General features: G+C 54.3%; 1 protein-coding gene across 5 annotated transcripts in view; it reads right to left on the bottom strand.

The window, feature by feature from the left end:
* Positions 1-1090: 1090 nt before the first annotated feature.
* KATNIP (katanin interacting protein) overlaps positions 1091-23774 on the bottom strand; it is a 33248-nt gene continuing 10564 nt past the window's right edge. For 4 of the 5 annotated variants that reach the window (XM_028705486.2, XM_028705483.2, XM_028705484.2 and 1 more), the window contains 19 exons: positions 23400-23596; positions 21655-21764; positions 20860-20932; positions 20324-20536; positions 18472-18612; positions 15222-16050; positions 12244-12984; positions 11238-11446; positions 10809-10884; positions 9829-10006; positions 8694-8859; positions 8284-8441; positions 8118-8182; positions 7683-7793; positions 6945-7084; positions 5854-5955; positions 4053-4213; positions 2435-2523; positions 1091-1964 (listed from right to left, as the gene is read on the bottom strand). In XM_028705486.2, coding sequence (XP_028561319.2) covers positions 1906-1964; positions 2435-2523; positions 4053-4213; positions 5854-5955; positions 6945-7084; positions 7683-7793; positions 8118-8182; positions 8284-8441; positions 8694-8859; positions 9829-10006; positions 10809-10884; positions 11238-11446; positions 12244-12984; positions 15222-16050; positions 18472-18612; positions 20324-20536; positions 20860-20932; positions 21655-21764; positions 23400-23596 — 3818 coding nt within the window. In that variant the 3' untranslated portion in view covers positions 1091-1905. The remainder of the gene's footprint in view (positions 1965-2434; positions 2524-4052; positions 4214-5853; positions 5956-6944; positions 7085-7682; positions 7794-8117; positions 8183-8283; positions 8442-8693; positions 8860-9828; positions 10007-10808; positions 10885-11237; positions 11447-12243; positions 12985-15221; positions 16051-18471; positions 18613-20323; positions 20537-20859; positions 20933-21654; positions 21765-23399; positions 23597-23774) is intronic. The other variant, XM_028705487.2, reaches the window with a different exon arrangement.

Here is a 23774-nt window from a genome sequence, read left to right on the forward strand (position 1 = left end):
CTGGCCCCCTTCTCTCTCTCTGGTCTTCCCTGCCATAGCTGGCTGTCGGCACTTACAGATCACTGCCTGCGCCGCAAACTCGGCCTCCAAGTCTTACACAACAGGCACTTGGGGAGGGGATTAAGGGGCAGCCAAACATGACCTGGCTGGGTTTGTGTGCCCTCGGGAAAGGTGGGATGGCTCAAAGCACCAAGAGAACCTTGACTTCTTCTTCTGCAAAGGCCACCGACTTGGGGGGGGGGGGGCGGGATGTGTGTGTGAGAGAGAGCCAGTGCTTTGGGGGGGGGGCAATGCCCGTCCTCTGGCCATGGCTGACTGACTACCATTTCGCTTTCCTGACAGCCCTAACTGGGATAAATAATCCTGGCCAGAGCCAGCCTCCTCCTTCACACATCCTCCTCGCTGGTTGCTAATAGAAATGTCAGCCTGATTCATTTCCCCCAATGCTGCCTGCGGGGGGGGGGGGGGGAGGAAGGCGGGGGGCCAGCGCTGCTCCATGCTTGCCTCCACTGCTGAGAGGGGTCTTGTGCTCCCCCCCCCCAAGGGAGATGAGGGGAAGGCAGCCCTGCTTTTCTTCCCCTTGTGGGAAGGGGCTGGAAGGATGGGAAGTGGGGCAGATCCCCACAAGGAGGACTTGCTAGGAAACGAGGCTCCTTTTCATCTAGCCTAGACCCCCCCTGGGCAAAAACGGCCACCAGGGCAGCTGAGCCCTTTAGAGGCTCCTCCTTCCTCCAGGAAGGCTGCCCTCCCACCTTGACCAGGCTCTGTGCCCCCTCCCATTGGCACTGCAGGAGGCAGAGGGAGCTACTTGAAGAACCGGCTGCAAAAAGGTGCCACGGCCTCACGATGGAGGGTTGGGTGCCCTCAGGAGGCTGCCCAGTTATCTTTGCTTTCCAGCTCCCCCACAGTCTCTCCCCAGCCCATAATAGACCCCTAGGACCTGTCCTCACAAAACAGGAGGGGGAACGGCTTCTGTTTGTTGCCATGTGAGTGGACAGAGCCAGCCCCCCACCTCTGCCCCCTTCGACCATCCAAGCCCACCGCCCAGCTTGCTAAAAACACCCCCACAGACTCCACCAGAAAGCCAGGCTCATAAGGCAACCATGTAATAACAAAACAGCATCGCAGGAATGGGGGCGAGGGGAGGGGAGAGGATCCGTGGCCCCAAAGAGGAACAGATGGAGGCAACCTGATCTGTGACATGGTAAATTGTGCTGCTGAGCCCCCTTCAGCTCCAGGGACACCCCCCTCCCGTCTGGCTGGGGAGGGGGCCAAGGTGGCTGCAGCTCCTGGCCAGCCCAGCGTTAGAAACAGGGGGGCTGCTTAGCAGCTTCTTGACCTCTTGAGCTTCTTGCCGCTATGGATTGGCACTCTCTCCTCCTGGGCCCTATTTGGGGGGCTGTGGCTCCTGCCTCCTTTTCCAGAGAGCTTGGGAAGCCTGGGAGTGGGGGGCAGAAGGCATTGCTCTGACCACTTCGCCCCCTGTGTCCTACCTGTGGCACACTCAGCGCAGGGCAGGACGGACTGCAAGTGTCAGAAGCAGTGCAGAGGATCTGGGTGGGGGGAGAGGGGCCCCCTTGGCTGCCAGCTGTCCCCTCCTTCACATTGGTCATTCACTCCCCCCCCCCGGCACCTGAATTGGGGCCTGTGGCAGCTCCTCTGCCTGGGAGCCACCGGGAGCCTTGGCTAGGCCTCTCTCTGCAGCAGTCGCCCTGCCCAAGCCTCTCCTGGCTGAAGCATACAGGGGCTTTGGGGAATAGATTTAATGCAGCTGCAGCTGAGAAAAGCAGTCCTGGGGGTTTCGGCCCTGAGGAGGCGAGGCGGTGCCCCCTCTCTGTGGGGCGGTGGGGGGAGTAGCGGCCCAAGGCTAGCCGCGCGAGAGGCCAGCTCCATGTCTTCCTTGCGTCACTGCCTCATCCTCCGCAGCAATCCTTTGTCCTGGATGCAGGTTTTAGGGCGAAGTGCTGGGAGAGGGAGAAGGGGAGAGAGAGGGCTTTCAGATGCTGACACTGCCTCTGCAGGCAAGGAGACCTTGAGGGCCTCAGCCCAGAGGCCGACCAATCTGGACCAGAGGGGGCCAGCCAGCCAGCCACCTTTTTTCCTGCAGAAACAGCCCTCAGGGGGCTCCTTTGTTGGGGCCCATGTGCTGCTGTTGCTGCGTGGGGCTTAAGAGCCCACCCATCGAGAAGCAGCAGAGATCTGGGCTGAGAGCCGGCAGAGGGCCCTCTCCCTGTGCAGGGATCCGGTCAAGGGGAGCAGCAATCTCAGCCCTCCCCTAAAAGGGATGAGCAGCCACAGCAGAGCAGCTCCCACCCCCACAAAGGGAGGGCAGCCGAGGCCAGGGGAGCGCCTGGGGAGCGTGGCCTCTGGCTCCCTGGAAAGACTCCCGCGGGCTGCCCTCCTTCGTCCGAGGAGCACCAGAAGAAGAGCCCACCTGGGTCTGCAGGCACCTGCTTCTTCTTCGAATAGGAGATGATCTGGTTTTCATTCATCATCCGCACGTCCTGGTCTTCTATGTAATTGCTGTCAGACCAAGAGAAAAAGGAGGAGAAAGAGAGGAGTGGGCTTGCAACGGCCCTGAGGAGCAAGGCTTCTGAAGGTCAGCTCCCAGAAACCGCAGGAGGGGAGAGTCGCTCTTGTGCTTGTGGGCTTCTAGTTGGCACGGGGAGACAGAATGGGGTGCTGGACTAGCTGTGTCCCCCCCCCCCCCGGCCTGATCTAGCAGGCTCTTCTGAAGTTCTGAAGTTCAAGGGGCTCCCCTAGAAGTCCAGCAGCTGAGTGGGGGGCAGGTGTAGTGAATCTGCCCGTTGGCCACCTTTCAGCCCTGGATCAGGGGACGGGCCTTCTTCTTTACTAAAGAGTAGCTGCAGAAGGAACCAGAGAGAGAGAGAAGGGGAGAGAGAGAGAGAGAGAGAGAGAGAGAGAGAGAGAGAGAGAGAGAGAGAGAGACCCCAGCAACTTGCTATGTAGTAAAGAAAAAGCGAGCACACGCCTCATTTGGCCCCTGTTCTAAGAAGTATGTGGGGAGCTTCCTGATCTCTCTTTTGCCGCTGTTGGCCAGAGAAGAGGAGAGGCCCTTCTCTGCCCTCCCCACCCCACCCCGATCATCCCAGGAAGCGCAAAGCTGGTGGGGGTGGAGAAAGGGAAAGAGTGGAAGGTGCAAGCAAGGGAAGGCAAGACCTCTCTTTCCCAGCCCCTGCCCCCCACAGCCAGATCTGGGAGGGATGATGTGCAGGCTTTGCTCTTAGCCCCCCAGGTGCCCCCTGCCCCCCTTCTCCTCTTGTGCCTCCGCACGTGCACAGACACCGGCCTTGGGTAATTCTGAACGAGGAACCGGAGCCTGATTTGGGGCTGGTGGAAGCGGCGCCGCTGTGGTCGGGCACAAGCCTGCTTCCAGAGACAGATGGCTTTGGGGCCCCGTCCCCTCCCTCTGGCTGCCGCTGGCCATGGCTTTCGACAGCCTTTCCGCTCCTGCATCAGAGGATTATCTGGCCCCAGAGATGCTCAGCGAGAAACCCTCTCCAGAACATGCTTGTCAAATTAGATTATTCCTTGTTGTTTGCTTTCATCTGGCCTTTATGTCAGAGGGTTTTGCTTTCTTATTATATCCGCCCAGAGAGAAATCCCTCGACTGCAGCCCTGCTGAGCTTTTAGGCTGGCCACAGGCAGGAAGGAAGTGGATCAGAACAGTGAATTAACCAGAGGGTGGCAAGGGCGGCAGGGGGGACGGGACAGTTCCCTGGACACAAAGCGCTGACTCTTTTACGGGCAAGAAGCCACTGACTGTGGGTCCTTTCAAGCCTTTGGGGTGTGGAACTAGTTGAAAACAAAGGCGATGACAGCTGTTGCTCAAAGATTGAGAGATGGGTCCCTTCTCAGGGGTCCATGTCTGGGACCCGTGAAGAGAGATGGGGCTGCTGCCACCCCTGAGAAAGGTGCCCTCAGACCCAAAGGGCAGCTGTTTCAAGGTGCCCAAGTGAAGGTGCCTGACTTGGGCGCAAAGCTGGCCAAGAGCTTTCCATGCCAGGCGCTATGCAGGCAGGCTGGCTTACCTGATGGCGGCGTTCTTCTCCTGACGGCAGATCTTCTCGTTGTCCGTGAAGAGAACGGTGTGATGGGGGACGACGGGGTCGCAGGTCGGGAGGATGCCGTGGACCAGGTGGCTCACCATGTCCAGAATCCCGTTATAGACAAGCAGGTCATCAACAAGGAGCTGGGCAGGAAGAGGAGGAGCAGGAGAAGGAAAGAGCCCAGTCTGACAAGTGGGAAAGACTGAAGGGTCCCCCCTATCTGCTCCCACATCACCCCCTGAGGGTCAAGGTCCCAGGTGGCCTGAAGGAGGGGCTTCCAGGGCAGGGAGATGAGCAGGGAGATGAGCACCCAGCCCCAAGGCCTGGCCTGCCTGCCTGCCTGCCAGCCAGCAACAGGCTGAGCCTCAAAGCCAGCTCCCCGCTGAACTCTCATGGTCTCCGCTGCCTCTTACAGGGCAGTTTCCAAGTAATCCTAGTCTCAGAGAAGGCCAAGCTTTTTGCTGAGGAGCCCCTGAGCAGACAGGCCTGGAGTTCAGTCCCTGGCAGCCTCTCTGGTGAGGAGAGAGACCCTGGCCTGCCTGAGGGTCCTGAAGAGCTGCGGCCAAGCACAGGAGACCAGGCTTCCTCCACTTGCTAAATTCTCCCAAAGCTGTGGGGCTTCAACTCCCATCTTCCCAACCAGCAAGGGGGAAAGGGAGCTGCAGTCCTTAAGAAGCTCCTGTCATGAGTGCTTTAGGTGTGATACCTGCATTGCAGGGGGTGGGGCTAGATGACCCTCAGGCTCCCTCCCAACCCTACAAATCTATGAGTCTACGAACTGTGGGAGGGCACCAAGTTGGGGATGGGCTGCAGCAGTCCGTGTCTGTGAGCGGCAAGACCAAAAGTCTGAATCTCTGCAGAAGGGCAGCTCCACCAGCTCACAGGAGGAGAGCTTTCCCTCCCAAAAAATAGACACATTAATTATGTCCCATCCACCCAACAACTTGTTAAAAAACGACAAGCCACAATCTCATAAGATAAATGAAAACAGAGTAAAAACAGAAGCAGCTTTAGAAGGTTCCAAGGTTCATCCTGCAAGGAGGTTCTGCCATGGGAGACCCTTCTGCCCAGCAATGCCAAGGCTGGCCTGAGAGGGTCAGTTTGAACCAGTTGGGGGACATAATAAATAATAAATTTTTATTCATACCCCGCCCTTCCCGGTTCAGAAAACCGGGCTCAGGGCAGCTAACAACAAATTTAAAACACTTAATTGTAATACAATATAGAAGCAGCATAAAATACAGTATAAAAACATGAAAAACAATAAAATTCAAAGTTCAAAAATCAATTTGGGGGAAATCCATCCAATAAGCATTAGATAATCCCCAGGGCTAGCTGGCTGAATTAGTCCTACTTGGGCCAGCGAGGAGCCCAGGGGAGAATTAGCTGTGGGGTCTCAGAGTGGGTGATCTTCATAAAAGGGGAGGGGGAGGGAAGAGAAGGGAAATAAAAGATCAGGCTGAATTCAAATTAAAGTCCAGGTGGAATAGCTCTGTCTTACAGGCCCTGCGGAAGGAAGTTAAATCCTGCAGGGCCCTGGTCTCATGGGACAGAGCATTCCACCAGGTCAGAGCCATCACTGAGAAGGCCCTGGCCCTGGTGGAGGATAGTCTGACTTCCTCGGGCCCGGGACCTCTAAACTATGGTTATTCATGGACCTCAAGGTCCTCTGTGGGGCAGACCAGGAGAGGCGGTCCCGTAAATACATGGTGGTAATGGGACACAAGGCCCTCAAAGAGACAAGAAGAGGGTTCATAAGCTGCTCTGGGGCGCCATCACTTACTCCAAATTCTTTGACTCCTCTCTGGGGAGTTTTTGCATAATTCCACAGCTTAATCATGGAGACTGTCGTAGGCGAGTCAAAGATGACATAGACGCGATTCACCTGCCGCCATAAGAAGCAACAACACAGAGGCGCAAATTAGACAGAATTCATGTAACCGACATGGAGAAAGACACAGAGCCAATATATTTCTTGCTCATCCTGGAAACCAAATTCCAGATAATTTGTAAAGAATAAAAGGCGTTGTGAAATGCCTGCATAACCTCTTCTTAGCATCCTGTTATGAGAGACAGAAAGAGTTGCCAAGCCCAAAGCTCGCGGCTCCATCACAACCAGGGCTGGGCAATAGATCATCCAAAACTGGTTTTAAGTCCATATCATGATATCGGTTTCATAATTTTTGACCTAGCAATATATTGTGAATCTTGGCATGTGTGTGTGTACTATGCAAAAATCACAACGTGGGGGGAGCTGTGAAGCCAGCCTGGCTTCTCCTGAGTCCTGCAGCCCCTGTTCACTTTGCTCCTGCCTCCTCCTTCAGGGGCCAGCAAATCCCAAGAGCAGGTGCTGCCAAAAATCACACTGCAGGAAAAACTGTGACGACAGCCAAGGCCTCTACATAGCTCCCTCCTTATTTTTCAGACATTCTGTGATATATCAGCATAATCACAATGTTTAGCTGGTTTTCACAATGTTGAAAACCAGAAATCGCCCAGCCCTAATCACAGCACCAACTCCCTGGCCGGCTCCTCCTCTTCGGAGGGTGGGGTCCTTTAGCGGGTCACTCTGTGCAGGCTCTTTCCTGACACCCCTGCCTGCTTCTTGGCACAGGTGGGAAGGCTGATCCCCTATTCTGGCTTCTGGCGAATCAGCTTTGCAGGCAGCGACAGAGATCCTTTGCTGCTAAACTCAGGATGCAGGGGACAGCCTGGGGCTGAGCTCCCACTCCAGGGCTTTGACATGCCTAGAGCTATGAAGACGGCTGCTGATTACTTTAGAAAGGACTTGCACAGGTATGTGTCCGGCTGCACGAGGCATCACACGGCACTGATGTGAAAGGAGCCCAGGCAGAATATGCAAAGGAGGCCTACCAAGCCAGGGAGAATGGGCGCAAGCCACGTGTGCCTCCCGTCGGTCGTGTCGTTCACGCCATCGATGAGCTTGTCTGGCGTTCGGACGTCTCCACAGACGCCTTCCAATATGTTGACGCTGTCTGGGAAAGCCGCAATGTCTGAAGGGCGCTTTGTCAAGCACAACGTCCGAGCTGTCTGCTGCGCAAACGTGTTACAAGCCGGCCTCCCCAGGAAAAGGCGCAGGCTGCCCACCAGATCTTAACCTTGCTCCCTTGGATGAGAGCCCCACCCAGTGCAAGGGAGATTTAATGCCAGGCTGCTACCTCAGGAAAGCTTCTTTCCACAAGGGAGCAAACGTGGCAAAAAGCTAGTGGCCAAAATGGGGACTGCCAGCTGTTGCCACCCAGAAGGTGGTCAGCCAAATCCTGCCCAGAGGGCCATCACTGGTCATTTGAGAAACTTGCCCTACCCCCCGCCCACCCTCAACTGGAATTAAATTAGGACATATTGCACCTCTGGCCAATATTGGTGGAGGCCCCGTTCTGGTCCTGAGTTGAAGAAGTGGGGCAGATCAGGCAGGGGAGTAGGGGGAGAGCTGCTTGCACAAAACTCCCATTTGCATATGCTCAGCTCCTCAAGACTCTAATTCCAGCTGAATTCCCGCCTCCATCCCCCCCCCCAGAAGGTGTTTCATTTGTGGGGGCTCCTCTAGAGTGCAGCTTTTGCCAGATTCCAGCTGTTCCTTGAAAAGGATACTGTTCTCACTGAGGAAAATCTTCTCTCTGCGTTCATTATACAGCTCCAGCCCATTCAAACCGATGTAATACGGATCACCCCAACTTGTAAGAAGCTGGAACTGGAAAATGACTGACGGAGGACGTTGAGGAAATATTGTAAATGTTTGCATCCCATCTCTTGGGCCTTGGCCTCCCACAGCGGGGGACAAAGAAAACACAGAACATAGTTCAAACGGCAAAATACGAAACGATACACCACAAAACAGTACAGATGGTGATGATGATTAAAGGAATGCAAACACTCCTGCTTTCGTTTCAAAAGAAATCCCAAGGCCGTTTATGCCATGCCAGGGTCCCCCTCCCCCTCCCACACCAGTCAAACCAGTTCACAGGGCCTGGAGGCAGAGGGCCAGGCAGGGCCTGGGGCCCACGCAGGCCGGACAGAGAAGGATACAGCCGCAGGGCATCAGGGGAGCCTCGTAGTCCATGCTGGCTTGTTCTGCCTTCACCGCTTCCGTTCTGCCCAAAGATAAGCACGTAAGTCAGGGACCGGAGGGCACCAGACTTCCTAAACGCACACAACAGTAGGCACAGAGCCCCAGAGGGCACCCCTCTCTCACCGTTCGCAGGCTGGCATGACCGGGGGACCCTTCAGGTAGTCCACAAAGAGGATTTCTTGAGCAAAGTCAAAGTGGCAGTTGCCGGGTCCTTTGCGAATGAGGAAGCCTCCTGGAGGGGAGATGCAGCAGCCGTCCAGGGAGACGTGGACCACCTTTGCCTGCAGAAAAGAAAACGCGGGGAAAGCAGTCAGGAGCTGGGGCCCCTGGCCTTCCTGGCTCCTGCGGAGGAGGCTGCCTGGCCAGGGCAAGGAGTGCGAGGAGGGGGGTGGGAAGGCCCCCCTTTGCCCACAGGATGCTCTCAAGGTGCCCAGGGTGACCACTGGCCCACAGAGCACCTCCTTCTGCTGCATGTGGCCACATCCAGGGGAAGCGTGGTGCATTCTGGGAGCTTGCCCAGGACTTCCGCTCACCCCTCTGTAGGTGTCCTCGGGAGATTTATTATAGTTCCAGATGCGAAGCCCAGCAACGCTCTCCGCCCGTGTGAAATGGATGGTGACCACGTGAGCTTCTCCGGGGCTGAACGGAATGAGCCACATGTGCTCATCTTCCATAGTAATGTTAATCCCATCAATTAATCTGGGAGAAGGGGGGAAAGTTGAGAGAAAGAGGTACAATATTTTTAGTAAGTGTCAAGTCGCTGAGAGTGGCTGGGACAACCCAGTTAGATGGGCAGGGTACAAATAATACTAATACTAATACTAATACTAATAATATAAGAAGAAGAAGAAGAAGAAGTCACTTTTCTTAATTCATTTACAAAGGAGACAGAGGACTGCTCTGCATAAAAATGTTAGGGGGGGAGGAACCCAAAATGGAGATGGCAGAGAGAAGCTCGCTCCAGAGGGTTCTTCTTATTTTTGGCAAATCTCTCGAGTCTGATTTTTGCCCAAATTTCAATTTCAATTTGGCCAGCTTCACTTGCCATCTGTTGGCTCCTAAGCATGCTATAATTACAATTGAAAACACACCACACCCCCTCCTCCCTGTGGTGGTTTGTTTTTCCCCAATTTGCAAACTCACAAGAGTTGGCTGAGCTTTTCGGCCTTTGAAAAGGGTGTTTGCTATTCCTGGGCCACGGAGGAGGCCCATGGCATCTCTCCTGTCTCCAGGAAGACCACAAGTGTCCAGCCGCCACCACAAAAAGGCCTTCCTTACCGCACAAAGATCGGAACCAGCCCCTCACCATCAACCCAGAGTTTACTTGGGGAGTCCCTTCCATGGTTACACTTTGCAGGCCCTGCCCTATTCTCAAGACCCACCAGCTCTGTTGCTCAGCCTGAACCATTTGTGTGACAATTAGATGGGCCAGGAATGGAATGTTTTAAATAAATGTGCCCAAGGCACAGGGCAGTCTTCTGCAGCATGCTCCCTGCCTCCAGCCTTGCCAGAGAGGCTTCCTTAGGGCAAGCCATGTGTCCATGGCACTTCTCTTGGACCCCAGGAGCCCCTCCGGAAGCACTCTGGGGAAGAAGAGACAGCGACCGACACCCACACCCACCCACACCCGTTTTCTCTCCTGCCCTGGCGGCCTGCAGAGATACTCACTTATCTAAGGTTCTGCAGTCATCTGTGTACTCTGCAAGTTCGTTCAGGTCCTGTGGAGAGGCAGAGAGCTGATCCAGAGAAAGGGGGATGGCTTGGCTCTCCTTTCCTACCACTTCCAGCCCTGTCAGTCCAAGGTAGTGAGCGTCTCCCCAAGAAGCGGTGAAATTCAGCAGAAGGCCTAAACAAAGGCAGAGAGGCAGTGAGCCACCAGGAGAAAGGTCTGTAAAGAAACTACCCACCCTGGAAGAATGGCAGATGAAGGTGATGGACTAGGGAGAAGAGTCGGTGGAAGAAGATTGGAAGAAATTTAAAGACTATCTACAGAAATACTGCAAAATTAATGAATGTTAGAATGATGTTGGATTGAAGTTAAGTGTTTTTTAGCAGTAATGTCATAAAGGAATGTGTAAAAATGGATTGTTAACAGGTGATAATCTAAAGTTATAATATATTAAGATTAAAGATTAGGATAAAAACAAAGAGGGAAAGGATTTGCTGAACCAACTAATTGAACTGGAATACAAAAAAGGGAGGTGTGAGGAGGTCTGGGGAGCAAGCAAATGAAAGATAAGATACGGAAAGATTGAATTGTTTTTAACTGTTTTTACTTTGTATTTTCTCTTTTTCTTTTTGTAACATTTTGAAAACTTTAATAAATATCTTTTTTTAAAAAAAGAGAGAGAAAGGTCTATAAAGAAGAGGCCCAGAGTTGGAGCTGCTGCAGCTACAGCAACTGTCAAGGCCACATATGCACAACCCTAAATAAAGGGTCCAGAGGCATCGATGGCCTGCCTGAGGTGCCTCCTGGAAGAAGGAAAGCTGAAGACAGAGGGCACTAAAATCCCCCCCAGAGCGAGGAGGGGGAGAAGCCAGAGGCAAGGCTGGGGGCAAGGGGGCACCGCTCTGCGGAGCATGGCAGGAAACACGGTGGAACTGTTGAGAGAAGGTAGCAGGAGCCGCGTGTGCAGAGTCAGACTTACACTTCCCAGTATAGACACCTGGTTCCTTGGTCACCATCTCAGGGACAGAATCTGGCACAGCCGTCTGCATCCAGCCCTAAAACAGAAACAGGTTAGAGCAACATTTATTGTTCTCTAGTTCAACGGAAGCAAAGGCCGCCTCTTCCCCTATGGCAGGAGCTCTTTGGGGAGGAACTTGCAGGGCACAGACCCACCACATCCTGGCCCATGTCCCCTCTTTCTCTGCAGCACAGGAGGCCAGCTTATCCACCCCCCTCCCCATGAGGGGTGCCAAGAACCATAGCAGAAAGCTCCTTCCCAGCCAAAGCTCCCTGCTTGGGTTAGAGATCCGTTTCTGACGCATTCAGTTTATCGCCTGAATTTTATCTTCTAGACTGAGCCTCTGCACCACCTTTCCCCCAGCCAGCCCTTTCACAACAGGCAACTTACCTGTCTGTCTTCCGTCCGTAAGCCCGCCTGCGTGAAGGGTCTCTCGTCCCCCTCCCCATCCGCAGTTCTCGGCCTCTTCAGCTCTTCCTCGTACCTCAGGCTGCAGGCGCCTTCTGCCTCCTCGTCGTAGGACTCGTCGTAACAGAAGATGGCCTCCAGGATGTCGTCGTCCGTGGTGAACAGGATGGTGTCTCCAAACTGCTCTGGAGCTGAAACATTGTCAACTCTATGGTGACAACTCAAGTCAGCAGCCCAAGCGCTAACCCCCCCCCTTCTGCAAGCCAAGAGGAAGGTCACAGACACTGCTCCCCGCCCCTCCAGCCCCACAACATCCAGACCAGGAAGGCAGCCCAGGAGAGGCTGTAGTGGCGCTTCATACTGGGTCCTGTGCTGGGACTGTGCACCCTGGGGCACCCCCTGAAAAGAAGCACTGCTTCTGAGGCTAGTGATGGGTTTGGGCTGCTTAAGCCATCAGCAAGAAACAAAAGCAAAGGGACAAAGGGATATGAGAGGTGAGATCTTGCTGGGGCACCTCTCCAGAAGGGCAGAAGGGCTGCAGGCACAGGCCTGAACAGCCTGCTTTCAAGCTATTGATATTATTTATTAGATTTATATACCGCCCCTTCATCCAAAGATCTCAGGGTGGTTCACAACATGAAATTCAAGATAAAAGCACAAAATAAAGTTAAAATCAAACCAAAATATATCAGTTTCAAGAAGGGGGGTGGGGCAGGGGAAACTCTGGCCTTCCCCCCTCTCATCTCTTCTTTGCCTTGCAGCTAAGGCCAAGCCCTGCATTCGGGAGAAGGACATGCAGCCTGGCCTTCCCTTCCCCTGGCCCTCTCTGCTCCCAGCGCATCTCTTCCCATTACTAAGCACTTCCTGGTCCAAGGCGAGTAACAGCTGAGGGAAGGGGCTGGGCGGGTGAGCAGGACTGGGAGCCAGCTCCTCTTGCTTTCTCTGCAAGGCATTATTAGAAGCAGAAGCTTAAGAGCCTCCCCCGCACCTCCAGCCAGGGTGCCAGAAGCCTTGGCAATCTCCCCTCGGAAGATGCACTGCTCGTCCAGCAGCATGGTGACGTCCTTTGCGCCCCGGAAGGAGTGGATGCGGGACTTGTTGTAATTCCAGATGCGGATCATGGCCACCTCGCACGCCTTGGCAAATTCCAGGAAGATGCAGTGGGATTTCCCAGGGGTGAAGGGAGCCAGCCAGAGGTGCATGTCGTCCTGAGTCCGGTTCACCCCGTCCAGCAAATTGCTGGCCACTCGTGGATCTTGGCCGTAGGAGGGCAAGATGTTGATATCGGGGGGGTTGGCTGTGATTTTGGCAATCTGGATGGGCTCCCCTTTGGAGCTGAAGAGCTCCAGCCCGTTAAGGCCCACGTAGTGCCTGTCCCCCCAGGTGGAGCGGATGTCGATTCTCAGGCGCTGCCCAAAAGGCAGGACTGGGATTTGGAAGTCGCCCCCGTCCTCCAGGTCCAAGCAGCCCTCCCCTTCCTGGCGCCTGGGCAGCCCCTGCCCGCTCTCCTTCGCCCGCAGCTTCTGGTCTCCTTGCCGGCTGATTTTCTGCTGGTGGAGAAACTCGTCAAAAATGTCCCCTTGGAAGTCCATGTTGGAGATTCGGCCGTGGTGCAAGTGGTTGAACTTCAGCAGAGAGTTCCAGGACTCCTGCAGAACTTGCTCCTGGGAACTGCCCCACTTTGCCCGGGAAGGCCGTGTGGCGTTGCCCTTCGCCAGCAGAGCCTCACCTGGAAGGGGGGAGAAACAGAGAGCGCCTCTGGTGCCTGCTTGCCTGAACCCTCCTGCAGAGGCCGCGAGGGGGGTGCTCCGGCCCCCAAAGGCTGCAAGCCCAGCTCAACCCGGGGCAGGAGGGTCTAGCAGCACAGCCCTGCCGCTCTGCTAAGAAGAGGGCCGTGGAAAGGTCTGCCTCTGTGGACCAAGGGAACTTACACACCCTTAGATGAGGGAGACCCCAAAGCAGAGGGTGGCTCTGAGCCAGACTGAGTTGGACTCTTACAACTAAGACTCTCCAAAGCCTTTGGAAACCAGGTATCAAAATGGAGTAACGGTTCTCAAGCTTGAGCTTCATGGCAAGTGAGCTGTACAGTTTAAATCAGGGGAACCTCTCGTCCTCTAGATGGAGCTGGAAGGCAGCTCCCGCTGTAGGAACGCAGGAACCTGCCTTACGCTGAGCCAGGCCCATCCAGCTGGGAACTGGCTGGGGCTCTGCAGAATGTCAGGTGGGAGTCTTCTCCCATTCTGGCCTCAAGGTGCTGCTGGAGTGTTTCTGCACATGATGTTCTTTCACCAGCTACAATCCCTCCCTGACCACTGTGCATGCTGGCTGCTGGGAGCTGGGCTCCAGCCACACCTGGAGGGCTACAGGCTCTCTATCCCAGTTTAGAGGATGCTCAGAGGTGTCACTTTTTACAGCATTTCTGAGCGCTGGACCCACACCATCCCTGGGAAGAAGAGTCGGCGCGTGACTCGGCTCAAGCCAAGACGTCCCTGACGCATGACACAGTTGGCACACGGCTTTGTTGTGAAATGAGGTTTTAAGAGATGTAGCAAAAAGGCAGGAAATCCAATAATGTAAGCTTTACATGCCACTGATACAAGCCAGGCAGAGACGTCAATTTGTTCTCGTATGGCCACATCCCCACATCTGCTGACGAGATGTGCCCAGGACCTGTGGGTCTCAATTCCTTACAAGAGAACAGAATCTTATTAAAAGATCTGTTTCAGATAAAACACATCCCTGAACAAAACAATTAGGATTTAAGCAGAGAAAATGAAGCGTTGGGGGCGGGTTTAAGACCTCCGGTTACAAATTGCTCTTACGTACTTCACAGACTGCTGCTCCCTCCTGAGAAATGCTACAGCTCCATGTGACTCAGAGCTGAGCCCCAACCTGCAAGCTCCCCAGCACAGCCCCAAGCAGGATATAGAAAGGGCTGCTTCTCAGAAGACGAAAGGACAGCCCATGGCAGGAGACGAACTCCTGAAGTTAGGAAAAGAAGGAAGGCAGGCAGTTTGAGCACCTGGCCTGGGGAAACCAACCTGGCCCTGAAAAAACACAGGCAGTGAAGAGATGAAGCTCTTTCTGCACCTGAGCTCTTTTCTTCTGCGCTGCTCCAGAGCTCTAGCAATGAACAATTGCATATATGTTTTCTCAGGGGCAAGTCCCCCCTCCATGCTCAGTGGAACTTACTTCCAAGTAAACGTGTACAGTATATACTGCAGCTTTAGTGGCTGAGCATCTTTCTACCGCCCCCTTGCCCCCCCCTCAAAGAAGTGCTATTTAGTCTAGCAACAAAGGCACCAGCTCCCAATGAGACCCACCTAAGGGCAGCCCAGAACAGCCAGGTGGGGCTGCCCACTGAGAGCCAGACTGCAAGAGTAGACAGAGCTTCAAGCTCTGAGGGGAGGGGAGCAAAAGCATCACAGCATGGCCAACCAGAGCCCAGAACCACCCAGGCGAGGGAGGGAGGGAGGGAGGCCCATCCACCCCCAGCCCCAGGATCCATGGCGCCATTCCATGCCTGGCAGAGCACCTCCGAGAAGCAGCACTCCTGCGGCAACTTCTCCATCCACCGCAGCTGCCAAGCTGAAAGGGTCTGAATAGTCCCCAACTCCACCAGGAAGATAATGTGCAGGCTCTCTAGGCCCAGCAGTTAGCGAGTGCAGCTGAAGGGTGGGGAAATTGCGAGGGGAGGGGGATTTCCTTCAGCTGCCAAGGGAGTCACTTCCCACAACTGCCACGTCCACTCCACTGCTCGCTGTATGATTATAAACAGCCTTGAAGGCATCCCAAGGAGACTGTGCGGGTGAGTTGTGCCCAAGGAAGAAGTTGTGGATGGGGGCACCACCCCACACTCCCCCTTTGTGGCCAGCAGGCAAGTGCTCGCTGTCTAAGAAGGGCCCCCAGAAAACCAGATGACCCGACTGGACACCTAAGGGAAGCTGGCTGGGGATCAGTTCTTACCTATGTCCGGTGGAGCTTCCTCCTTGAAGATGGCATGGCCAAACTCTTCCCTTCCGTGGCCTCCCAGGCTTCGCCCGGGAAGCAGCAGGTCGGCTGCATAGTTGCACTTGCTGGGCAGGGGACTCAGGAAGTCCAAGCCGGTGGCCGACTCTTTCCTGGCGCCTGCCAGCAGCTTCCCCTCCGCAGACTCAAGGTGGGATCTCTCTAGATCATCTGGGCAGGGGTGGGGGCTCCTGTCGCTTGTTCCTAGGCAGCCCCTCCCGACGGTCTCGGCGGGCAGCTGGGCTCGCTGGGATTCAAGCCAGGGGAATGGGTTTTGCTTAGGTGAGCAGACCCGGCTCTTTTCTTTGGCCTCGGAAGCAGGCAGGATGCAGGGCAGTTCTACGCCAGGCAGCTGAGAGAGTTTCCTTCCAGAGAGTTTTTCCATTTGTTCACTCAGAGAAAGATCGTCGTCGGAATGAGCGGGCTCCATGGTCTCTGGCGAGAGGGGGCTATGGACATTTCCCCTGGAAAGTGAGCCAGGTGCTTCTTGGAGATCTTGCTTCAACTTAACCAGGCCAAGAGAGCTGTCCTCTTCCTCGGAGCAATTTTCCCCCAAGGGAGGCTTCAGATTCAACGGCCCCCTGCCTGGCTCGTGGCTCCAGTCTGCCGCGCCCCAGCCCCGTCCTTCCCTCCCCTTCCCAGGAACGGAGCAACTTTCTGGGAGCTCAATGGTGGTGCAGCTGCTGCCATCGGCACCCTCGTTTCCACAGCCCTTTTGAAGTTCACCAGCAAATACAAGGTTTCCATCCACATAGACAATGATGTTTCTTGCTCCAATGTCAAGATCCTGAAAACACACAGAAAAACAAAATGAGGACCTGGGTCTGGGAGCCACGCAAAAGTCGGTGGTTTTCATTTCATGCCTTCCCAAAGGAGCCCAATTCATAAGATGTGAAGAGAGACCGTCAGCAGCAAGCTAAAAACATATGCGAAGCACTTCAGCTCTGACACATGTGAAGGGGTGCCAGTATCTTCCTCACAATTAAACCTGCAGGCGTTGAGGAATTGGTTGTGTTCAGGCATAACACTAAACCATGGTTTAGTGCATGGGTAGGCAAACAAAGGCCCAGGGCCGGATCCAGCCCAATTGCCTTCTCAATCCGGCCCGCAGACGGTCCAGGAATCTGCGTGTTTTTACATGAGTAGAATGTGTCCTTTAATTTAAAATGCATCTCCTATTATTTGTGGGGCAGAGGAATTTGTTTATTCCCCACCCCCCAAACATAGTCCGCCCCCCCCCCCCAAGGTCTGAGGGACAGTGGAGCAGCCCCCTGCTGAAAAAGTTTGCTGACCCCTGGTTTAGTGTTACAAGAGCGAGCCTGTGCCAGCCTCAGAGTCATGTGCTCCCACCGGCCACCAGGTGGGGCTGTGGGGAAGGAAGAGGGCTTTCCTCTTCCACTTTAGATTAGCTGCAGTTTAGCATGTTGCCCAAGCCATAAACTGTGGTTAAGCTAAAGCTTATGGATAGAAGTTGGTTTGCTTTAATAAATCAAAGTCAGCCCCAGTGTCTGGGTTCAGATAACACACTAAACGGCTGTTAATGTAAAAGCCAAGCAAAAGCTCTGAACTCCTCCATGTGCCACGTCAGAAGTGCAGAGGGAGAATGAGAGCACAAAGTTGCTGCAGCTTGTTCTTGTGATGCTAAAACACAATTCGGTGCAGGGATGATGGGGCACCCGATGCTCTCTTGATGTTGCTGCATTCCAAATGTCATTAGCCCCAGCTGGCGTATCCGACAGAGGAGGACTATGGTAAGGTCAGATTTATTTATACGGTCAAAGGCCCGTCAAGGGTGATGGAGGTTGCAGGTCAACAACACCTGGAGGGCCACAGATCCCCTGCATGCAGTTTAGTGTTACCCTGGGATAAGACCAATACCTACTCATGCCTTGAGGCTTGTTTCCTGAAGCTTCTGTGCTTCTCTCCATTTCCTTAAACCAGGGATGGCCAACCTGTGACTGCTCAGATGTTGTTGGAGTCTTAGCTCCTATCTTTCCCAGCCAGTGAAGCCAATGGTCAAGAATGATGGGAGTCGGGTCCATGAACACCTGGAGGACCACAGGTGAGCCATCCCTGCTAACCTTCATAATTGCTCCATTTTGGCTTGGACAATTTTTCTTCCCGTCAGAGCCTGGACTTAAGGACCTGCTCTCAAGCCCCTGGAATTACACCAGGCAAGCACCTGACCCCCAAGAAGACCAGCAAGCAAACTGCCCTCCTGCCACCTATTTCCCAGGGGAAAGGGGGGTTGCTTCTGATCTGCTTTGAAAGCTGTATGAGGCCTCCCTCTTTGCTCTCGGCTTCCCCATTTCCCTTCTATTTGTGCTGCCATGTGAGTACTGCCTCTCTGACAGCACAGATGAGAATGAGTCATGGAGGATAAGGCTTAGCTCATCTATAATCCAGAATAGAAAATCCTCTTTCGCTCAGTACCTGGAGCCATTCTGAACAAATCATCCCAGCAGGCTCTCTGAGCAATTCTCACAGCGAATTTCCAGAACCATGAAGCGGTTGCCATCTGCTGTGGGGGGTGGCTTTGGCTGTGCACCACATTTGCCAGCAGCGTTGCGAACGGAGGCTTAGTGTACAACCAAAGACCAGCTGGATCCTCAAGGTTTAGGGGAAAAATATTGAGTACGAGAAGAAACTGAATGGGGCAAAAAGGCTGAAAAAGCGGCCCATTGAGGACTCAGCCTGTGGAGAGATCACAGAACAATGTCTGCCTATTGGGGGAGGGAAAGGAAAACCATGTGCCTAAGAAATGGAGTGTCCTGAGGGGAGGCAGGGCAGGCAGGCTAGAACCCTGATCAGGAGCACTTCATACTGCAACTGTCTGTTGCAGGCCCACTTGGCAGCAGCGGCAGCAGCAGCAGCAGCAGCAGCTCCCAACTCCCAATGGTCCCCCCCCTACTGCATGATATCCTAGTAACTTCTCTCTTTCTGATCATGCCCAAAAGCCAATTCAAAATGGAAACAGACTGTCCAAAACTCTGCAGACTCTTTTTGTTGTTTGGAAATTCTCACGATGCAGCCTCAAGGGCAAGTCTTGTTTTGAAGGCGTCATCCAAGCATTTCTGCAGCTTAGAATGGAAGCAGTGCCAAAAACACTTCCTCCCCTCCCCTCCCCTCTCTCCAAGGCTAACGGAATAACAGCTGAGAACAGCACATGCCGCTCCCCGAGGTGCCCACGACCAAAGTCATCACTTACACTAGGCACAGGGGTGCTGTAATTCCAAATCCTGATCCGGGACAGACCAAAGTCATCAGACAAGCTGGGATTTCGGACCACGAAGTACAGCTGCACTGGAGGCTGGAAGAGGCACGTCCAGGGGAAGCGCTCTTTGCTGACCTAGGAGACACGGAAGCAAACCGTCGCAGCAGATGGCTGGGAAGGAAGGAGCCTGGCTGCTGCTGCAGCTTGGAGAGCAGAAGGGGAGGCCAGAGGAGGGCAAGAGCCGCATGCCCACCTGCTCCTGGGGGAAGCCAGGCTTGCCTCGGGGAGAGCCAGCGGCAGCCTCCCTGCAGCTCCAGAGAGCCGCTGGCTGGGTCAAACCCACAGGGGGGGGCCTTGTTCTAATCAAAGTAAATCAGCTTTGCAGCTTGCCAGGATCCCAACAGGACACCGACTTGCAGATTAGCAGGCGGGACCTTCAAGAGCGACAGGCATTTCTGGCCACCTCCCTTCTGGAAGGCAAACTTTTCTTAAGCAGTCTGAGTTGACGGGCACAGAACAGTACAGATTTAAAAGTTTTTAAAGCCTTAAAGAAATATCCATGCTTCAAGTGATGAAAGACGCCTGCCTGTTTCTCAAACAGAGGCCTCTTCAACTTGCTTCTCCTTGCCTGCCAGCTCCTTTTGATCCTGCTCCCCCCCCACCTGCGCACTTTGACCTTCATGGGTAAGAGGGCCCTGGCATGGAATGCAGCAAAGCTGGTGCTACTCGCCCCCCCCCCCCCAGGGCAGGCCTCAAAGCTAACCCCCCCCCCCAAGAGCAGCTGCAGCCTCACCTATGGAGGCTCATCCTAGCCACTCCTTGCAACAAGCTGAGCAAAGGGAAACAAATGCTACTGCTAATGATAATAATAATAATAATAATAATAATAATAATAATAATAATAATAATAATAATAATAAATTATTTGTATCCCGCCCTCCCCGACCAAAGCTGGGCTCAGAGCGGCTAACAACAAGTAAAAATAGCACAGTGTACTTAAAATCACACAGTCAATTAATTAAAATACATTCTAAAATCAATTCAGAATCAAATTAATGGCAACCATTGGGTTAGAGTTCTATGAGGATTACAGAAGGAGAGAGGGGGTCAGACTGAGCCTTGGCCAAAGGCCTGGTGGAACAGCTCTGTCTTGCAGGCCCTGTGGAAAGTTGTCAAGTCCCGCAGGGCCCTAGTCTCTTGTGACAGAGCGTTCCACCAGATCGGGGCCACGGCCGAAAAAGCCCTGGCTCTGGCCGAGGCCAGCCTAACCTCCCTGTGGCCCAGGATCTCCAAGATGTTTTTATCTGAAATCATAAGGTCCTCTGTGGGACATACCAGGAGAGGCGGTCCCGTAGGTACGAGTTTCCTAGGCCGTATAGGGCTTTAAAGGTTAAAACCAGCACCTTAAACCTGACTCTGTACTCCACCAGGAGCCAGTACAGTTGGTATAGAACCAGGTGAATGTGATCCTGCGGCGAAGACCCCGTAAGGAGTCTCACCGTGGCATTCTGCACCCGCTGGAGTTTCTGGGTCAGTCTCAAGGGTAGCCCCACGTAGAGTGAGTTACAATAATCAAGCCTGGAGGTGACCGTCGCGTGGATCACAGTCCACCCAGGGGCAAAAAGCAAGGAAGCTGTGAATGAGATCGGAACAAGTCTGGTGTTTCTGAGGAGGGGGCTGAGATACGCCGCATGGCACACACTCTGTCCTGAGGAGTTGAAGCAGGAGAACCCCCAGAGGCAGCTGCTGTTTGAAACCCATCACAGGGCATTTGCTGAAATGGAAGAGGGGCAATGGACCGCCCTGGAAAGGCAGGTGAGCCCTGGATGCTGGAGGCAGAGCCTACCTTGGAGTTCCTGTTGACCAGGCAGCCCAGCTCTCCCGGCATGTCGGCGTGCCGGATGTCCACGTCGTGAGGAGACACAAACACTTTGGCGTGGTGCAGATCAAAGAATTCCACTTCCGTCAGGCCCACCCTGGTGGCGTTGCCCCAGTTGGAGAGGATCTCCACAGTGATGTAGATGGCATCCCGGACCTCCCTCTCCAATTCCAGCTGGCCCTAGGAGGGTGAAAACTGAGCAGCCGCCACCACAGACGCTGATGCCCCAAGGGGAGCAGCAGGAAGGCGAGGGGAAAGGGCCTTGCCACATGGCTCCTCTGCCCTATGCCACGCACAGAGCAAATCGTGCAGCCATGCCGAGGGATCCATTACTGAGCCTGCCATCTCAACCCTGGTGTGGCCCGTCTGCCTAAAGCTTCTGGGGCCTTCATCCCACCTGAGGTCATTTCACTTCCACTACTGATTTCTACGGGGCCTGGGGAAGAGGATGACTCGATGGCACAGCTGTGGCTTCTGCCACTCATAAAAGCCTCCTTCCCTACCAGCACTGGGGAGCTGCGGCAGGAAGACTGGCTCTCAATCTCTTGCAGCACTTTCAGAAGCTTCTTCTGTTGCCTGAAATAGGGAGCAGAACAGTCACCGGCCGGACTCTGGCAGGAAGTCCCGAGACGGACAACTGAAGGCCCAACTCGGCTCCTGCCCTGATCGCTGCACAGCCTGACCCTTCAGGCAAAGACATGGACCACCTGGAGAATGAGGTGCAGCTCTGCCGACTTGGCTGAGGATGGGCAAGATCTGGGCTACCTTGCCAAAGATTGGACATGCTCTCAAGAGTTAGCAAACTGGCCTGAAACTCCAGGTCTGTTCCAGGATAATTTTTGTTTAGGAGCAGGTAGGAATGTGTCCCCTTTGGATATGACACCGTGTTCCCCACTTGCAGGCATTCTGGGCCCAGACTCTTCCATGCGCAACCATTGCCAGTGTGCTGAGCCCAGTCCCCAGACACCCCTCTCTTGCCAGGCATTCGGGGAGGAGAGCCAATGGCCCCAGCAGCTCACCTCCAACCTCAGAATTGGCCCCACAATGGACCGCAACCTCTGCCCCCGCCCCCCGTCCACACATCCTGGATGAGGCTCTCACAATGGCACCAATGCCATCACCTCGTGAGCCGGCGCTTCTTCAACATGGACAGGAAGACAAGGGGACCCAGCAGAGACAGGGGAAGGCATGGGGATCCATTTGGACCTGGGTGCTTACTTGCACAGACCAGACCCCTCCTCCCGCTTGGCTCAGAATTCCCCCCTGAAAAGGGATTCAAAATAAACCCACACAGCCACCTGTTTCCTAGGTGCCCAATCCTCTCCATGGCCGTGGAGACGACGCTTCCCTCCTGCAGCTTTTGAGGAGGCTCATTTGTTGCAGATGCAGGTGGAAAAGGCGACAGCAGCTGCGAGAGGGGGAAACGCAAACACAACAGGTCACGGGGTTGCCAACACCCCTCTGGGAGCTCCAGAACAAGCTTAGGCTGAAGCATCTAGGACGACAACCTGGCCATACATTTGCAGGGCACATTGGTAACCAAAGGTAAGGGAGTCACTTGGCAGTCACATGTGTACCACTGTTCATCTTTAGAGGGCTCAGGGGGACACTCCCTTCATGTACGGATCACCCAGGAGCCTGGCAGTCGAAATGTGGCACTTCCTCCCTCTTGTGGGCTGCCTGAGATTAAGGGCAATGTGGCCCTCCCTCCCAAGATAGCCGACAGGAGCCAGCTGGATGGGCGCTGAACCCCTCTTCAACAATGGCAACAGGACAGCAGCTCTCCACCACACTGGAGGGCAGAGACTAGCTGAAGGAGAGAAGGGCAAGTTCCCTCCTGCAACACTGCTCTCTGCCACCCAGCAACTGCAACCTCAGGCAACTGCTTCACTGTACCTGCTGGTGGACCTGCAGAGAACTCCAGGTGGTTAAAGGACACTTGGCTGAAAGGTTGTTCCTCCTCCACCACCATGGGATCTGCCCTGTATCTTGATTTCAGTTGTCTCTACACTAGGGTTACCATACATCCAGATTTTCCTGGACATTTATTTTTCTTCCTTTCTTCTTTTCCTCCTCTCCTTCCTTGGAGGTTTTTAAGCAGAGGTTGGATGGCCACTTGTCAGGGATGCTTTAGTTAAGATTCCCGCATTGCAGGGAGTTAGACCCTCGGGGTCTTTTCCTACTCTACAATTGTACGATTCTATGATCCCACCCTCCCTGCTGCCACTTTTGGGGGGGAGCAAAGTTTGTGTTCCTTTTGGTTCTTCTCATTTGGACAAGACTTCCGTCTCTGAGGGCTTCTTTGCCTCTGCCTGTTAACCATGCTGGCCTCCTCTTGGCCCTAGAGCTGCCTTTCCTGATCTGCACTACACTCTCCAGTTGAGCTTTTAGACAACTCCCAAGCAATTCCAGTGATTTGGCCCTCTTGACCCTGCCTTTTTAGCAGCCTCCTCATTTTGGGAGAGTTTCCTCTTTTGAAATCAAGTGTGACTCCGTGGCAGTGGCTGGCAACAGGCAGGCAGAGACAGCGCAAGGAAGCAGGTGGCTTCTCTCCCCAGCTGCTGTCCCAAACCACCGCCACTTTAGCACATCTGCTGGTAGAAGCAAATGCATTTCATGCCCAGGGGCATCACCCTAAATTTACCTCTGCATCCTCCTATTCCCATGCAGTGGATGAAGCCACTTTTGACTGTTCAAACTTTCACTTTTGATAAAATATTTTGCCTCTCCTGTCAACCAGCCCAAGGAACTGCCCCTCTCGTTTTCCAAACAACCCCTTCCTTTTGCTAAGTCACACCAGCTGACTACATTCGGGATCAGGCAGCGGGAGGAGCTCGCTCTCCATTGCCACGAAAGCGCCAGTCATACAAACTCTTCCAGGGCTGCCCTCAGCAGCAGGGAAGGGGTTTGCAGTCCTCAGCGTGGCACTGGCAGTTTATCTGTCAGCAGAGAAAGCTTGCAATGGGCAGGGCGAGGGTGGGGTGGGTGTACACAGGGAGCGCCAACTCGCTTGGTGGGGAGAGAGACGGCTTCTGCTACTGACCTCAGCAGAAGCGGCTGGCTCCAGCTCAGCCCTCAGGGGCCCAGCCAGCAGCTGCCTGCAGAGCAGCTCCTTCTGGAGGGTCTCGTTTTCTGCCTGCACCGCCTTCAGGACCACAGAAGCCGAGAGCACAGGGTCTTTTTTCTCACACACGTTCTTCCGGGTGGCTGAGAGAGGCCTTTCGGATCGGCTGATTGGCCCTGGTGCCCAAAAGAAGCAGAAAAGACTTTCTGACCATTTTCTCAAAGCGCAAGTGAGTTCTGCCCCAGGCTAAGGCTGAAAGGGCTCCTGTGCCACAGGATAGGAAATGCCCACAGGAGGAAGAGGGGGCATGTCTTGTATGTGATGCACAGCAAGGAAACCCAGGGCTCTCCTATG

The sequence above is a fragment of the Podarcis muralis genome, chromosome 14 (genome assembly GCF_964188315.1).
Source record: "Podarcis muralis chromosome 14, rPodMur119.hap1.1, whole genome shotgun sequence".
Classification (NCBI taxonomy): Eukaryota; Metazoa; Chordata; class Lepidosauria; order Squamata; family Lacertidae; genus Podarcis; species Podarcis muralis.